This window comes from Lynx rufus, unplaced genomic scaffold, assembly GCF_022079265.1.
Source record: "Lynx rufus isolate CCGP_SWC_20201006 ecotype Redwood Valley unplaced genomic scaffold, mLynRuf1.p SCAF_27, whole genome shotgun sequence".
NCBI lineage: Eukaryota > Metazoa > Chordata > Mammalia > Carnivora > Felidae > Lynx > Lynx rufus.
Window position 1 is genome coordinate 6783439 of NW_025814842.1, and position 18550 is coordinate 6801988.

At 41.1% G+C, this 18550-nt stretch overlaps 1 protein-coding gene across 2 annotated transcripts in view; it reads left to right on the forward strand.

Annotated features, from left to right (window-relative positions):
• The first annotated feature begins 272 nt into the window (after nucleotides 1-272).
• LOC124519264 (cytochrome P450 3A12) overlaps nucleotides 273-18550 on the forward strand; it is a 34312-nt gene continuing 16034 nt past the window's right edge. Inside the window, exons 1-7 of one of the 2 annotated variants that reach the window (XM_047089375.1) lie at nucleotides 273-435; nucleotides 5317-5410; nucleotides 7453-7505; nucleotides 9752-9851; nucleotides 13406-13519; nucleotides 13777-13865; nucleotides 15193-15341. In XM_047089375.1, coding sequence (XP_046945331.1) covers nucleotides 365-435; nucleotides 5317-5410; nucleotides 7453-7505; nucleotides 9752-9851; nucleotides 13406-13519; nucleotides 13777-13865; nucleotides 15193-15341 — 670 coding nt within the window. In that variant the 5' untranslated portion in view covers nucleotides 273-364. The remainder of the gene's footprint in view (nucleotides 436-5316; nucleotides 5411-7452; nucleotides 7506-9751; nucleotides 9852-13405; nucleotides 13520-13776; nucleotides 13866-15192; nucleotides 15342-18550) is intronic. The other variant, XM_047089374.1, reaches the window with a different exon arrangement.

The following is an 18550-nucleotide window of genomic DNA, read 5'->3' on the forward strand; positions in this document are numbered from 1 at the left end:
GGTGACAAGGGCAACTTAGAGATTTAAGGACAATGGTTTTACGTGAACTTCTGTAACCTTTGGGATTACTGATAACACTCATTGAGTTGTTTATTGATTTTCCACAAAATATTGGCTCAAGGGAGGTCAAACTGGGAATGTCCATGATGCTTTGCCAACACTCATGGGTGTAGAGCACCTACAGGTGGAGCACCAGTGGCCCTTCTACTGGCTGTAGCTCCAGCCCCGCCCCCTCTTCACTATATATATTCCAGCCTCACTGAATCACCGCTGGTGGGAAGGAAAGCTCCACACGCACAGGCCAGCACAGACTGGTGCACACTGCTGAAAGAGAGTAGAGGAGATTGGCAGAGGGAAGGTGGCCATGGACCTGATCCCAAGCTTTTCCATAGAAACCTGGCTTCTCCTGGCTATCAGCCTGGTGCTCCTCTATCTGTGAGTAACTGTTCAGGCTCATCGCCTCTGGAACCCTGCTAATCAGCAACCTCTACCCCTTTTTCTTTTCTGTTATGTGGATGAAGAGTTAACAAAAGGAAGTTCCTGAAGTGTTGGGTGCTTCAAACAAGCTAGAAACACATAAGGGGTTATTATTGACCTCACCCAGATCTGCAAAAGGAGTACCCCCATGCCACAACTCCAATTTCTGTAGCTAGGAGGGCTGAGAGACATTATTTTCTCCTGGGATGATCTTCTGTTTCACTACCAGTTGGGACGTAAACTGTCGCGACCGGCGCGACAAACACCAAGGTCAGGGTCTTGAGGGTAGGGGAATGTAAGAAAAAAAGAGAAGAGAAAGTTTGGGAACAGGAGGGTCCCCTGGGCTGATGGCCCAAGTGATGGCTTTATTGTTGCTGTACACAATCTTTTATAATATAAGACTCTTATGGATCAGGTCATTCTTTTTTTTTTTAAATTTTTTTTTCTTCCAACGTTTATTTTATTTTTAAGACAGAGAGAGACAGAGCATGAACGGGGGAGGGGCAGAGAGAGAGGGAGACACAGAATCGGAAACAGGCTCCAGGCTCCGAGCCATCAGCCCAGAGCCCGACGCGGGGCTCGAACTCCCGGACCGCGAGATCGTGACCTGGCTGAAGTCGGACGCTTAACCGACTGCGCCACCCAGGCGCCCCTGGATCAGGTCATTCTAAGAATAATCAGGTTTCACATGATCACTGCCAGCCAAAACATTTAGTTCTGTGTACCTTGTGAACTTTCTGAACGGGTCACAAGACCTTGTTGATAGATTGCTAGCAAAACACAATTCCCATGTTTGTTTCTATCTGACTCGGGGTAGAAAAAGGGAGGTAGCATTACTGCCAACACCTGCAGACCACAGGCTTCAGGAACTTTCTCAGCCTTGACAAGGCTTTCGTATGCCCTTGAAAGTGGGGGAATGGGAGGGGGAACCACCGGGTTGGCTAAGTCAACAGGGAACATTGCTTGACCCGGTCTCAGCCTGGCACTGGGGCCCTGCCCCCCACAGTAAACCTATCAAGCAAAATTCACCTGAGGAAGGTTAAGATCAACAGACCCCTGTGCTGTGGAGTCCTCACCCCATCCCAAGATCTGGGGATTCTGGAGGCAGAGGGAGTAGCTTGGGTCTTGTCTCATTATCTTCACCTTCCTGGTCTTTGTCTGCTGCAGGACATGTGTAAAAGGATTGGGCCTGTGTCTCTCAGGTGGCTCCTGCTCCCCTCCCTCCCACCACCAAGCATCATGTACACAAATCACTGGTACACTCAGACTTCCAGGGGGGCTGGGTGTGCCTCACCTTCCTCTTCAGAATGGACTCTTCCCTCTTTTCTGTGCCCCTCTCCTGGCCACTCCCCGACCTTGTGATATGCAGAACTCCTTACCCTAAATGAGTACCTTTAGAGCTGAAGAGACTTGGCAGAAATCTTGAAATTCTATTCATTTCAGGTTTTCCTTCTAGTGTCTGGGAAGGTTAGCATCAGTATAGAGATTTCTTCCTCCCTCAATATGAAATCTGCCATCAGGCTGCAAAGACATAGCCCTGAAAGCAAATTTGGATATTAAATATGTTTTTTCCCTCTAGTTACAGTACAGGAGGAAAATCAAAATCATTAGCAGAGGAATTCCTTTCAGTGGTGGGTTTCCCAGTATCCTGAAGCAGGTTGGGAAAGGACTTAGTTTCCAGTTGTGGGTAGGGATGGTCCCCTCTATGTCACATTTGACCTCTCTCTCAATTTCGCTTTCTTTAAAAATAGAAAGGCATGAGGATGTGAACATAGGACATATAAGCCTGATTTTCATTTTCTGAGAGAAAGGTTAGGAATGCTGGGTGTGACAACATGTTCTGTCCCAATGACATTTAAATGTAATTGATGTGGTTTAATTTCATTCTTTTTAATACTAGGGTTTTTACTGAGATAAGACTATTTCCAGCTTGTTCTTTCTGAAGTCTAAAAGGAGGCTGTTAGTTTAGCCTTTGTGATTATAATGGTGCATAAATAACTTCAGCCTTCTAGAGTCATGTTGGGAATATGAATTTAGTGTACACATGCATACTTCTATGATATAGGTTGTGTATATGTTTACAAGTGCCCAGCAGGTTATTTTAACCTCTCATCACAGGCAAGTAGTAAGACAGCCTGTGCTGATGTGAGAGGCATCCAGGGCTCAGAATGGAGCGGGAGAGTATTCCTCCCTCATAGCAGACCTTCCAGAGATACTCCTTGGTTCTGGTCCCACAGGAGGTCATCACAGGACCACAGGATTAGCATCTCATCTGCTTGGGGCCAGGGAACAGGGATACCATGTGAGTCATACTGTGTCTGGTCTATCTGGCAGTGGGGCTGTCACTGGTCTTTGCCACCAGGCAAACAGTATGTTATACTTAAAAGACACTGGTGTAGTCAAGAGTCAGTAGCTGTAGACAGGGCCCTCTGTCTATCAGTGCAATGTAAAGGCACTAAAAATGAGTCACTTTACTGTTAGCCCCTTCATTTGTACCAACAGCAGCATTACTCTACCAAAAAGAGAGAAGCTGGAATGAATCAGAAAAATTCATCTAGCTCCACCTCTGCATTGTATTGGAGCCCTGTGAGTTTAGACCAGATCTTGCCTTGTGACCAGTGTTGCTGACACATTCACTCAATTGTTTGGCCTCACTTGGGAGTTGAATTAGCATGTTGATGGTCCAGAAGCCAGAATTGATTTTTTAAAAAAATTTTTAACGTTTATTTATTTTGGAGACAAGAGAGACAGAGCACAAGTGGGGGAGGGGCAGAGAAAGCCAGAGACAGGATCTGAAGCAGGCTGCAGGCTCTGAGCTGTCAGCACAGAGCCCGATGCGGGCCTCAAACCCACAACCATGAGATCATGACCTGAGCCAAAGTCAGACACTCAACCAACTGAGCCACCCAGGTGCTCCCAGAATTGATTTTTTTGTGTTGGTGATGGCCACCCATACTTCTGACATCTGGTGCACATGTGTCAAAGTGTTCTAGAGGAAGGATCTAAATATCCAGCTGGGTCGGGTTGAGGTCTCTCTGCTGGGTCCCTCAAACATGTCCTTTCCTGCAATTTGGGGGGTTTATTTAATCACGTAATATTAGAAATGCTGGATGTGCACAAAATACTTGGTACCTGTATTGTCTAAAATGCTAGCTTAGAAGAGGAGATGAGGAATATCTCTGGAACGTTTTGTCCTTATTCATTTTATGTTGCATAACACGTATTCTGCTATGAACTGGAGGTATGTGAACTTTGGAAGGCTCCCTATCTGTTAGCTGAAAGCACTTGCAGGGTATGTAACCATTTCTACTTAGCATCCTTTCCCACCACTTTCTTAATTTGCCTCTATGGGGTTAGCCCTGTAGGGCTAGTGAGTTTATGGTTAAAATGGTGTTGGCAGCCTCTCCTTCCTCCACTCTGCTATTTCTCAGCAACACCTAACAGTAAGGCTTGCAAGGATCCAGAACCCCCAGTTGTGGGATTCCACAGGCAACTCCTGAAGGATGAATTGCAGGCAGTCCTGTATTAGGGAGCACCATCTGTAATGGACTTTTGAGATAATTGATGCACAGAGTCAGTAAACTTAGTGACCATCTTGAAAAATTGAGCGGGCCTTGCAGTGTGCTGAACAGATGAGTATCTTAGGTCAGAGGACCAGATTCCACAGGGGGAAGAATAGCCTGGGGATGGATTGTTTACTTACTGATCCTTTAATATGGCATTCATTTGGGCACATATGGGTCAATCCCCCTTCTCTGTAGCTGAAGAGAACCAGAATGCCTGACAACAGAGACTTGGGTGGACCTGATGGGATCTCACTTTTTAGTGAGGCCAGTTGAGCCTTTGACACAGTTTTCATTGTACAGAAATAAGAACACTGTGGTTGCTCAAGACTTCTGTGAAGATAGACTTAAGAAGGGCCTGATCCAGGGGCGCCTGGGTGGCTAAGTTAGTTGAGCGTCTGACTTTGGCTCAGGTTATGATCTCACTGCTTGTGTGTTCAAGCCCCTGTGTCGATCTCTGTGCTGACAGCTCAGAGCCTGGAGCCTGCTTCAGATTCTGTCTCCATCTCTCTGCCCCTCCCTGCTCATGCTCTGTCTCTCTCTCTCTCTCTCTCTCTCTCTCTCAAATATAAAATAAAATATTTTTAAAAAGTTTATAAAACGTTTAAAAAAATTTTTTAAAGAAGGACCTGATCCAAAACACCAACAGGGACTACAATGAAGGAAAAGCAGAAAGGTCTCTCTGAGGAAACTGCTAAGAACATTTTATTGGTAGACTCTCAGTAACTGTCTGGTATTGAGTGGATATATTTAGTAAAATATCATCATTCATCAGAGCAGGAAAAAAATTTTCTCTTTCTCATTCTTTGGAGAGTGACAAGCTCCAAAGTCATGGCAGTGTCACTTACTAAATAGGCATGAGTGAATTTTCTGGAAGAATTCAGCATGAACCTTGTAGGAGCTCTCAATATGGAAGCATTTATCAAATGTTCAGTCTAGGATTTGGGATGGTGTAGTTTCCAGCTGCTTTTAGCTAATCATCATCATTCTTTGTGGGTCTCACAGTGGAGATGGGAAAGGAGATGATGAGTGAATGTAATTATTGCTGTTTGGATTGCTGTTACTATTTCTTTTTTTTTTCAATATATGAAATTTATTGTCAAATTGGTTTCCATACAACACCCAGTGCTCATCCCAAAAGGTGCCCTCCTCAATACCCATCTGCTGTTACTATTTCTTGACTACATGTTACCTCCTCTCTTACCTGTTCTAGTTGTATCAGTGACTGGCCAGTCTCCACACCTATTTCACCATCGCTTTCTCTTTCACTTTACAGATATGGGACCTACACACATGGACTTTTTAAGAAGGCCGGAATTCCTGGGCCAAAACCTCTGCCTTTCGTGGGAACTGCTCTGGGGTACCGTCAGGTGGGTGCTGTTTGAGCTCCCAGCTCCCTCGTTTGCTTCTTATGGTTGCAAATCCCAGCTTAATTCCATATTAAAAATACTCTTCCTCAGCAGGAAGTTCTTAGGTTTCAGACTTTCCAGAAATGGTGTCATAGTCTCCACCCAGCCTCCTCTTTTGCTTCTTATGGTTACAAATCCCAGCTTAGTTCCATAGTAAACATGTTCCTCCTCAGGAGGAAGTCTTGGGTTTCAAACTCTCCAGAAATGGTATTACAGGCCCTACCCAGCACATGGCCAGGTATAGCTCAGGGCTCTCTTGTCTGCTGTTAGGAGCCTCAGGTTTTCCCTCAGTTGGCAGTCCAGCTCTCTGGCCACTTCAGCCCAGGACTTTTTGTTCCAGCTTGTGAGCATCATAAAGAGGCTTTTCTTTCTGGCAGGTGCAGATTCCCAGGAAGGCATAATGGTACTTGGTATTAGGAGAAAAGCATCAAGTGGGTCCCTGGTACTGGCTCATTAAGCTCTGTATGCTAAAGTCAGACTTTTCTGTTCATAGCATGAGCTCTTTGTAGCCTCCTTATTTTCCTGGATGTCTCTGGAACTTCAGTTTATTAGGCAACCCAAGATTCACTTTTGGGTGATTTGCACATAATTGAATTATCTCAAGAGCTGGCCAAAACCCACCCCACCCCTATAGTTGTTTCCATGGCTCTAACTCACCCTTTGCCACCTGTGACATCTTTTGACATTTGAGAGGTTGAACTAGAGCTCTTGGCTTTACCTCTGTATCTTCAAAGAAGGCATCCTATGGGTGACTTGAGCAGGGGGGAGTATAACTGAGGCAGTATATTGCTTATCTATTGTTTTCAGACTTTAATTCTAAATGAGTTGTGTATGTGTGTATGTTATTTTTCACACAAAGGTAGAACCACTCATACAAAATCACTAGAAAAGAGATGCTTTGACAAAACTATTAAAGACTTAATGTACCTGAATGGAATGTACTAGCAGACACACAGACTGAATTTTGGTAGAGCCACTGTGTCTAATCCAGCTCTGATGCCTCACCCAAGGCCTGGCTCCTGAACAGAAGGTAGGAGCTCATGTCTTGAAGGCCAGCAGGCAGAGTCTATATTACAGGCTGCTCTCTGCCTTGGAGTTCCTTTCCTGCAGATCTGAGACTTATTCCTCAGATCCTACCTCTTCTGGCTCTCAGTGTCCAGTTATTGTTAAGAACTTACTGGGCTTTTTCCTTTCCAACAGAGCAGTAATCGTCTTTCCACTTTTCCAGATTAACTCCTTAGTACATGCATCCCAAGACGTGCATTTCTGGAACCTTCCTTTGTAAAGTGAAAACATCAAATATCACAGCTGAAACACAGAGACAGGAAATTTTGTTGTTTTCTTTTTTTGAAGTGACATGAGTGAAAGCTCAGAGCAAGTGTTTTAATTTGCACCATCCTTTGTGGAGGGGTGACATCATCCCCTCTTTTCCATGTGAGAACTGGACAACTGGAAGCGAGTCCACTTTGTCATTCATCCACTCATCTCTCACTTTCTCACTCAACAAAATGTCTTACACTTTGTAAGTCTGCCAAACTGAAAGAGGGCACAGGAGTCTTAATTTCCTAAATCTACTGAAAATCTAGTAGGGCTCATGAGATCAATGAATAGAGTGGTAACTGAGGGTTGTTCAGGCCATGCTGACTTTCCCTCAGCTTCCGTTTTCTCATGATGCCCTGAAGTTAATAATTCAGATGGTTATGAGATTTAGAGACAACTCATGCACAAGCCAAACATGTCAGAAAGGCAAGGGTTACATAGTCTTCACAGACAAGTAAGATGTTCAGTATGAGCAGTATTAGTCAGTTCAAGGACTTGAAATTCTCCGTTTCATGTCTCTGTTTTCTCTCCTTTCCCATAAGATGCGTGTGAATAAGAGCTTCCCTCTATCTGCCAGTGAGAAATAGTAAGCCACATTTCATATGATCTGGGTCCTTTTTGTGCCCATTAGAGGTAAGGCTTAGTACATTTAGATTAATAATACATTTTCTTTCTTCTCGCAGGGCTTTTGTGAATTTGACGAGAAATGTTTTAAAACATATGGAAGAATGTGGGGGTGAGTATTCTGGAAATTTCCAGTGATAGGCTTTTTATGATGAGGCCCTCATGGTGTGGACAGTCTCAGTCGAGAGCCCCTTGGGATGAAACCCTATAATTAAAGCTCCTGAAACCTCCCCTTCCCAGGAATGCATGTGTCACCAGGTGTACAGGTCCAAATATGAATCTGGTCAGGAGAGCTGCAGGGTACCCTTTATAGTTTGGATTAATATGTGTTTTTGGTAGAAGGGCTGTTGTAAACAGAATGGAAAACCATTTCTGCTCAGCTCTTTCTTACTCTGTCTGAAAGTATGTAGTTTGTTTTGTTTTGTATTTTAGTACTAAGCCAAGACTTTCCAATAAAACTATAGTCAAGTATTTCTTTTTCCAATTCTATAGACTGGAAGAGATGTAGGAAATTTCCAGAGCACAGTGTTTCCCTGGTGGGCTGATGGACTTGGGATTTTGTAGTATGGCCTCGGCGGCTTGCAGTGGATGCTCCCAATGAGGTTGGCTAGAGGTTTGCTGAAGCAGTGTGAGAGGTATAGTGTGGTACTGGGCCGCTCACAGCCAGTGTTGTACCTCTTTATCTTCTCTGGTCAAGTCCTCAGAATCCATAGGGCTCTGCTGAGTTGGTGTGGCCCATAAGCAACATGGCAGAATAGAAAGAACACAGATCTCTGGATTGCCACTGGTTTATCTCCAGTGTCCCTCCTACATTCAGTACTGGTCAGCTCTGGCTAGAGTCAGTGTTATATTGTGGGCCCCAGTTCTGTATTTAGTAAATGGTTCTCATGCTTGGCTATGGATAAAGACCACCTACGAAGGCTTGTTAAAAATGCAGATTCTTGGTTTCCATCCTCCATTAACACAGAATTTGGAGGATGTGGGGTGAGGTGCAAGAATCCAAATTTAACTGGTAGTAGAAGTCATATTAGGGCTGTGTGATCATGAAAAGAGAGGGTAACTTTAAACCACTGTCCCTTGTCCATGCTTGTGTTTTTTGACAAACAGGATAAGACATGGGAAATCACCCAAGAAAGATAATCAGATTGATGGGAGAGCCAATCTAAGTGCCACCTCATTAACAACTATTACTGCTTCAACACGAAGTATACTCGACTCACACTGAAACCTTCTGAGTTTTAGAATACTTTTTGCAGATGGGGAGCACTTAGTGCAGTGGTTCTCCTCCATTTCTATATCTGATCACAAAGCATTTGAGGTTCCTTTGTAACATCAGAGGAAGAATAGGGGACTTATGGAAAATCTTCCATTTTGTTCTAACAAATGCAAATGATTTGTAGTAGAAAACACAATGCCAGAGGATGCTGTAATTAAGCATAATCTAAACCTCATGCCAGTGGCTGGTTCCCATTAACTGGTCGTATGGACAGTCAGGAGGTCAGGGTTAATTGGGATGGATCACATATAAGGAGTCAGCTTTGTGTGATACATGTGTCACAAGTGGACTTGCCCTGCTACTAAGGGTTGTCACCTATATGGAGCCCAAGGGACTCACACTTGGGACCCACCTATAAGAAGAAATATAAGTAATAAAGGTAAATATACCTAACGTGATTTTTACTCTCTATTATTACTCTGTAACATTAAAGTGAATGTTTCTCTGTATTACTTTATTCTCTTTGTGTTTTTGTTCAAAATTTTCTCAGTCAATGCTACCAAGAATATGTCTTTAATATTTAAATAATACTTCCTTTAAAATGTAACTAGAAATCATATTTTAGAGAATAGGGCAAAGAAATGATTCATAATTTTGCCATCACTTTTTGAGCATTTCATGTCTTTATTTGCAGGCACACCTTACATGTTTGTGATCACTGTGCCTACAATTTTCATCTAATATTGTATTATGTGCATTTCATGTGTTTGATATATCTTCAAAATTATAATTATTAGTGACTGAGTGGGTGGAGTCTCTTTCATTATTTTTTTGTTCTTAGATAATTTACTTGCCTTCAGTTATTTACTAACCTTTTTTTGATAATATACATAAAATATTTAAAATGTTTGAAGTACTTCTAAAATATTTGAAATATTTTTAACATGCGAAAAATTATGGAGAATAGTCCCAGAAACAGCCATGTGCACACATAGACTTAATAAATTTTCCATTGTTATTTCTGACCATGGTCTCAGAGAATGGATTAGGTAACATCAGGTTAAAAGTCTGGACTTCCAAGAGTGGCTGCCACTGCAGAAACTGGCACGTTAAATTTAATCAGCTCTGTTTTCCCGACATAGGTTTTATGATGGGCGACAGCCAGTGTTGGCGATCACAGATCCGGACATGATCAAAACAGTACTAGTGAAAGAATGCTATTCTGTCTTCACAAACCGGCGGGTAGGCATGGATTTATTTTAAATTTACATAGTTATTTATAAAACTTTTATTTCAAAATAATAATGGATTTACTGGAAATTGTCCCAGGACGTGTCATGTCATGTGGCCTTCAAGCTGTTTTCTCTAAGATAATATCTTGCTTAACTATATAGGACAGTATCAAAGCAGAATTTGTCATTGGTTCTAGCCACAGAGCTTATTCAGATTCCAGCAGTTTTATGTTTACCCATTTGTGTGTGTGTGTGTGTGTGTGTGTGTGTGTGTGTTGCTGTCTGAACATTTATCTTACTTGTAGATTAGTGTATCTATCACCGCAATCACGTTACAGAGCTGTTCCATCACCAAAAGTCTCCCTCTTACTATTCTTTTGTAGGCATGGTGTGTAGCTTTTCTTTTTGTTGTATCAGGGTGTTCAGCAGAGCAAACATTGTTTTTTTATTTTCTTAAGACCAGTTTATTCATTTTTTCCTTTTATGGGTTATGACTTTGGCATCAAGTTTGAAAACTCTTCACCTAGCCCTAAGTCCCAAGGATTTTCTACAAGCATTTAGTTTTATATTTTACATTTAAGTCTGTGATCTGTTTTGTGTTAATTTTAATTTTTTTTAATGTTTATTTTATTTTTGAGACAGAGAGAGACAGAGCATGAACGGGGGAGGGGCAGAGAGAGAGGGAGACACAGAAATTGGAAGCAGGCTCCAGGCTCTGAGCTGTCAGCACAGAGCCCGACGCGGGGCTCGAACTCACGGACTGTGAGACCATGACCTGAGCTGAAGTCGGATGCTTAACCGACTGAGCCACCCAGGCGCCCCTGTTTTGTGTTAATTTTAGTGTTAATCATGAGATGTGAAGTTTAGGTCAAAGATCTTTGTTTTTGGCCCTTGACTGTCTGTCTAATGACTCCAGAACTAGTGTGAAAAGGCTGTACTTCCTCCACTAAATTGCTTTTGTACCAATATCAAAATTCAGTGGTGCCTCTGTGTGTGTGTGTGTGTGTGTGTGTGTGTGTGTGTGTGTCATTCTCTGTTCTGTTCATTGATCTCTGTATCTATTCCTGCACTGGTGCCAGACTATCTTGATTACTGTAGCCATATAGTACCTCTAAACATATGTCCAGTGATTCCTCCCATTTTATTTTTGTTAGAATTGTGTTAGATTTCCAGCTGCTTTGTCTTTCCATACAAATTTAGAACTTATCTATGTGTACATAATAGCAGAGACTTCGTAAGATGTGCCTCAAACCCATAGATACGTCTGGGAGAAATTTGTGTCTTTACTAAGTCATGTCTCTCAATTCATGAACACACTATATGTTTATTTAGGTTTTCTTTGATTTTTTTCACCAACGTGTAGCTCTTAGCACAGGAAAAACATACATGTTTTCTAAAAATGTATACCTAAAGTATCTCACCTTCTTTGAGTGCTTAAAATTATTATTGTGTTTTTAATAGGTTTTGACATGTTCTTGTTAGTATACAGAAATGTGGTTGGTTTTTGTGTTGATCTCATTTCCTACAACCTAGCTAGTTCATTTATTAGATGCAGAGTTGTTCTTTTTTATATTCCTCAAGATTTTCTACATTGACATTATGTCACTTGAAATAGGGACACTCCTATTTTTATCCTATTTTTATCTTTCTATTCTGAATGTCTTTTATTTCTTTGTGTTGCTTATTGCACTAGCTAGGTTTTCTAGTACAATGTTGAATAAAAGTGGTTAGAGTGGGTATTCGTGTCTTGTTCCTGATGCTGGGGGAAGCATTAGGAACTAGTAAGTGTCCTTTTTTTTTTTTTTTTTTTTTTTTGGCTTAAAGAACTCCCTTTAGCAGGCTTAGTGGTTGTGAATTATTTCCACTTTTGATTGTCTGGAAATGTTTTATCTCTCATTTCTGAAGGTCTTCTTTTCTGGGTAAAGTATTCTTGAATAAATCACCCACTCTCTTCTGGCTTTCAAGACTTCTGCTGAGGAATCACCTGATAGACTCAGGGGTGTCCTCCTTGTATATGATGAGCTCCTTTTCTCTTACTCCTTTCAAGATTTTTCTTTGTCTTTCATTTTTGACAATTATATTATAATGCGTCTTGGTGAAGTCTTTTTTGGATTCAATCTTACTGGGGACTTTTAAGCTCATGTCCCAAGATTTCCATATATTTCCCTAGGTTTGGGAACTTTTCAGCCATTGTTTCTTTAATAAGCAGTCTTCCCACTTTTTCTTTCTCCTACTGGGTCTCCTGTATATGAATATTGTTTCATTTGATGGTACCCTATAAGTCCTGTTGGCATTTTTTTTCCAGCCCTTTTCATTTTTTTCCCCAGTATGACTGGATAATTGAAAAGAATCCATGAGAGCATGATGGGTTCAGGCAGTTGGGGGCCACATCAGCAACTGCATGATCCTTGGCAAGAGTAGTGGAAGGTTCTTGTGGCAACAGTGGCTGTTGGGATCTTCAGTAGCACCACCAGATCCAGCACCAGGGGACAAGCAGAATGGTGGCCAGAATCGGTGCTATGAACACAGTCATTGGAGGGGGTGCTGAAAGCAGGCACATGCCCAAAACAGGGTTGGAGCCACCAGTGGGGTCCATCACCAACTTTGAGCACACAGGTGGTTTCAGGGGCTAGCCACTGGTGTGTGCATGACAGTGAGGGCTTGTGACTAGAGTCCATGCTGGCCGTGTATATGTGTATAGCTTCAGGATTTAGCTGTGGACCCTTGTGGTAGTGTAGTCCAGTGACAGGAGTCAGGACTGGCCTCAGGCACCTCAGTCATTCATCATTGAGGTGTTGTTAGCTGTAGGGTTATTTGATACTCTATATGAAGTTGAGGAAGATGTCGTCTATTCCTAGTTTGTAAGTTTTTAATATGAATGGGTGGAAGAGATATCTGTATTAAAACAAAGTACAGTTTTGGAAGATGGAAGAAAGATTCGAGTTTGTTGGCTGATAGGTCAGTCCCAAACTGAGAAAGAATTATCTCTCTCTTTTTCCTTCTGTCCCTTTGGGGAAATACAGGGGGAATAGATATCCACATAACTGCATAATTTCTTCAGAATAGCAAATAGATTCATAACCTTTTTAGTGTTAACTATGGTATTTTTTTTAATCACCATAACAGGACATCTGTTTTGTGAGTTGCTCCTGCTGCAGACATATGCAAAGACAGAACTGGTCTGAGGCAACATGCAGCTTGCCAGGGCTATCTGGCTATATCTACCAATCCAATTATACTCTGCATAGGGTAGGACTAGGGGTTAATACTGTGTATTATCCTGGAGGAGTATTCCCTATCAGATTTCCCCAAACACATTTACACTAAAAAGGAGATTGGGATATAAAGGCTGGAAAGCACATCAAGTGGCTGGATGTGTTTTTCAGCTTCTCAGATGGGTAGGCATTTGGTGTAAATATCTGTTGAACATCTGACATAGGGCCTGCTACTCCGTAGATAATCACTAAATAATTGTTGAATAATTTCTATCCATTTGACAAATTTTCCACAACCTGAGACCTTCAAAACTTATATAAGGCAAAATGTCTTTTGCTTTGACGCTAGATTCTTGGTCCAGTGGGATTTATGAAAAGTTCCATTTCTCTGTCTGAGGATGAACAATGGAAGAGAATACGAACAATGCTGTCTCCAACCTTCACCAGTGGGAAGCTCAAGGAGGTAAGAAAAGGAGGGTTTTCAATTAGAAAGTTAAGGAATACATCCGTGGGCAGGTAGGAAATAAGATTACAGTCCATTTCTTAGGGGTAGTTTGCTGAATTTGGGCTTCCTAAAAATGGTCTTTTAGCTTCATGTCCTGGAAGAGACATGATAAGATTTGTTATTAGATGTCCCTATTGCTTCATGCTTATGAAAGCTGTGTAATTTTAGGACTTGATTCTTGGATTTAAGTCAGGTGGTGTTGTATTTGTGTGTAGATGTTCCCCATCATTGGCCAGTATGGAGATGTGTTGGTGAGGAACCTGAGGAAGGAGGCAGAGAAAGGCAATCCTGTCACCTTGAAAGAGTAAGTAGAGCTGCATCTGCTGGGCTTCTGTCTCTGTCATGACACTTTCCAGCTGCTGACACAGAACCAAACTCCCACTGTTGAGTTAGTGCAGTGAATAAACAGAAGTAGGCATATGGTGCTACAAGTCCAGTGGGCCACCCAAGAAGAGGTAGCACCCCTCAAAAGGCAGGGCAGTCAGGAGAAAGCGTCTTCTTTTGTGTACGTGAGGCGGGATTAATTTATCTACTTGATTGTCCCCTTGGATATTCTAGAAGACAAAAATACATCGTTTCAAAAGAAGAAACATAATTTATCAAATCGTTGAGTGTAGAGGGTATGGAATGGTGGGAGGGGAAGGCACTTTGTACATATTGGTGGGCATTGAGTGGGGCAGGGAAGTTATCGTGTGGAACTTAGAACGACTTAAACCCCTTCCTGATTTTGTTAAGGATATTAGTAAAAAAAATATTAACTTTATGACAACTTGTCCATCTTTCAACCTTAGCAGAGAGAAAGCCCTGCTCATGGGATAAGGAGGGTGACTATATAATCTAAACTGTGATATTTTTTTAAATTATACACGATGAACAGATGTACATAGGAACTGTTCTAAAAAAACTGGTGGCATATGATCACTTAGCTATGGCAACCCACAAATCAATTTTGTAGTGATTTACTATATATTTTTTAACTAGGGACATTATTAGGTCTTACATTTTCCAGATATGAGTGTGTCCTGAGGGAAAGCTCTGATCACTGGAATTGAGGAAGAAGGGTCTTTCAGGAGTCTTAGCAGGAGTGTAGAGAAGAAGGGATAACATTCCTTTCAGCACATAACATGGTGTTGCTGTTCACTAATGTGCTGAAGAGGAATCAGCTCTGAGCATAGATACTGTGGTGAGAGAAGGTCCGGATCAATTTTACCTTTCTTGACTCTTCTAGGAAAGGTTAATTATTCCACTGTTTGTCTTGCTCAGACACAGTGTTTATCTACCTTCTATTGCCCATACTGCAAACACACTACTGTAATTTATTTGACTTTGGGTCTCTGTTCCTTCAGGACAGAGCTCCTTGAGTTCAGACGTGTGTCTAACTTGTCATAGTGTCCCCATCACCCCTAGCACAAGGCCAGCAGTATCACTAGCATGATGCCTCTGCCGAATTCCTCATGGATACCTCATGAATGAGTGTGATGGCATATAGACTCTTCAGATTATCCAGAAGGTGGTTCTGAAAGTGTGGCTCTTACGTGGCCTGGGCATCAGAATCTAATGCTGCATGTGTTGGATAGGGATAGTAAAGAGTTTGTGATTTTAATTATCCATGTCTTTCTTTCCCTACTCAGCATCTTTGGGGCCTACAGCATGGATGTGATTACTGGTACCTCCTTTGGAGTGAACATTGATTCCCTCAACAACCCACAAGATCCCTTTGTGGAAAATACGAAGAATCTCTTCAAATTTTCCTTCCTTGATCCACTTTTCTTCTCAATATGTATGTAGATTACTATTTTTCTCCTCCCTTCCTTTTCTCCTTTTCTTCCTCCCTCACTTCCTACCTTTCTACAACAATTTTATTGAGGTATAACTTCACATAACATATAGGTCCTCTTTTAAAATGTACAATTCATAATTTGGCTATTGAGATAGTGCTGCTATAAACATTGGGGTGCATGTGCCCTTTCAAATCAGCATTTTTGTATCCTTTGGATAAATACCTAGTCAGGCAATTGTAGGGTCATAAGGTAGTTTTATTTTTAAATTTTTGAGGAACCTCCATACTGTTCTCCAGAGTGACTGAACAAGTTTGCATCCCCATCAGCAATGCAAAAGAGATCCTCTCTCTGCATTCTCGCCAACATCTGTTGTTGCCTGAGTTGTTCATGTTAGCCATTCTGACAGGTGTGAGGTCGTATCTTATTGTGGTTTTGATGTGTATTTCCCTGATGACAAGTGATGTTGAGCATTTTTTCATGTGTTGGTTGGTCATCTGGATGTCTTCTTTGGAGAAGTGTCTATTCATGTCTTTTGCCCATTTCTTCACTGGGCTATTTGTTTTTTGGGTGTTGACTTTGATAAGTCCTTTATAATTTTGGATACTAACCCTTTATCTGATATGTCATTTGCAAATATCTTCTCCCATTACGTTGGTTGCCTTTTAGGTTTGCTGATTGTTTCCTTTGCTGTGCAGAGGCTTTTTATTTTGATAAGGTCCCAATAGTTCATTTTTGCTTTTGTTTCCCTTGCCTCCGGAGACGTGTTGAGTAAGAAGTTGCTGCAGCCAAGTTCAAAGAAGTTTTTGCCTGATTTCTCCTCAATGATTTTGATGACTTCCTGTCTTACATTGAGGTCTTTCACCCATTTTGAGTTTATTTTTTGTGTATGGTGTAAGAAAGTGGTTCAGGTTCATTCTTCTGCATGTCACTGTCCAGTTTTCCCAGCACCACTTGCTAAAGAGACTGTCTTTATTCCATTGGATATTCTTTCCTGCTTTGTCAAAGATTAGTTGGCCATACGTTTATGGGTCCATTTCTGGAGTTTCTATTCTGTTCAATTGATCTGAGTGTCTGTTTTTGTGCCAGTACCATACTGTCCTGATGATTATACCTTTGTAATACAGCTTGAAGTCTGGGATTGTGATGCCTCCTGCTTTGGTTTTCTTCTTAAAGATTGCTTTGGATATTTGGAGTCTTTTCTGGTTCCATACAAATTTTAGGAATGTTTGTTTTAGCTCTGTGAAGAATCCTGGTGTCATTTTGATAGGGATTGCATTGAACATGTAGATTGCTTTGGGAAGTATTGACATTTTAACAATATTTGTTCTTCCTATCCAGGAGCATGGAATATTTTTCCACTTTTTTGTGACTTCTTCAATTTCTTTCATAAGCTTTCTATAGTTTTCAATGTGTGATTTTTCATCTTTTTTGCTTAGGTTTATTCTTAGGTATTTTATGGTTTTTGGTGCAATTATAAATGGGATCAATTCCTTGATTTCTCTTTCTGTTGCTTCATTGTTGGTGTATAGGAATGCAACCGATTTCTGTGCATTGATCTTATATTGTACAACTTTGCTGAATTTATGGATCAATTCTAGCAGGGTTTTGGTGAAGGCTTTTGGGTTTTAGAGTATCACGTCATCTGCAAAGAGTGTATGTTTGACTTTCTCCTGGATGCTTTGGGTGCCTTTATTTCTTTGTGTAGTCTTACTGCTGAGGTTAAGGCTTCCAATACTATGTTGAATAACAATGGTGAGAGTGGACATCCCTGTATTGTTCCTGACCTTAGGGGGAGAGCTCTCAGTTTTTCCCCATTGAGGATGATATTAGAGGTGGGTCTTTCATATATGGCTTTTATGATCTCCAGGTACGATCCTTCTATCCCTACTTTCTTGAGGGTTTTTATCAAGAAAGGATGCTGTAATTTGTCAAATGCTTTCTCTGAATCTTTTGGGAGGATCATGTGGTTCTTGTCCTTTCTTTTATTGGTGTGATGAGTCACATTGATTGTTTTGCAGATTTTGAATCAGCCCTGCATCCCAGGTATAAATCCCACTTGGTCATGGTGAATAAGTCTGTTAATGTATTGTTGGATCCAGTTGGCTAGTATCATCTTGAGGATTTTTTTGCATCCATGTTCATCAGGGAAATTGGTGTATAGTTAGTTCTCCTTTTTAGTGGGGTCTCTGTGTGGTTTTGGAATCAAGGTAATGCTGGCTTCATAGAAAGAGTTTGGAAGTTTTCCTTCTATTTCTATTTTTTGGAAAAGTTTCAAGAGAATAGGCGTTAACTCTTCCTTAAATGTTTGGTAGAATTCCCCTGGAAAGCCATCTGGCCCTGGACTCTTGTTTTCTGAGAGACTTTTGATTACTAATTCTATTTCTTTACTGGTTATGGGTCTGTTCAAATTTTCTGTTTCTTCCTGTTTTAGTTTTGATAGTTACATGTTTCTAGGAATTTGTCCATTTCTTCCAGATTGCCCATTTTATTGGAGTATAATTGCTGATAATATTGTCTTATTGTTTTTATTTCTGCCGTGCTGGTTATGATCTCTTCTCTTTCATTCTTGATTTTATTTATTTGGGACCTTTCCTTTTTCTTTTTGATCAAACTGTCTAGGGGTTTATCAATGTTGTTAATTCTTTCAAAGAACCAGCTTCTGGTTTAATTGATCTCTTCTACTGTTTTCTTTTGTTTTGTTTTGATAGCATTGATGTCTGCTCTATACTTTATTATTTCCTGTCTTCTGGTGGTTTGGGGTTTTATTTGCTGTTCTTTTTCCAGCTCTTTAAGGTGTAAGGTTAGGTTGTGTATCTGAGACCTTTCTTACTTCTTTAGGAAGGCCTAGATTGCTATATACTTTCCTCTTATGACCACCTTTGCTGCATCCCAGAGGCTTGGGGCTGTGGTGTTATCATTTTCATTGGCTTCCATGTACTTTTTAATTTCCTTTTTAACTTCTTGGTTAGCCCATTCATTTTTTAGTAGGATGTTCTTTAGTCTCCAAATATTTTTTACCTTTTCAAAATTTCTTGTGGTTGATTTTGAGTTTCATAGCATTGTGGTCTGAAAATATGCATGGCACGATCTTGATTTTTTTTTTTTTTGTACTTACTTAGGGCTGATTTGTGTCCAGTATATGGTCTCTTCTGGAAAACGTTCCATGTGCACTGGAGAAGAATGTGCATTCTGCTGCTTTTGGATGAAA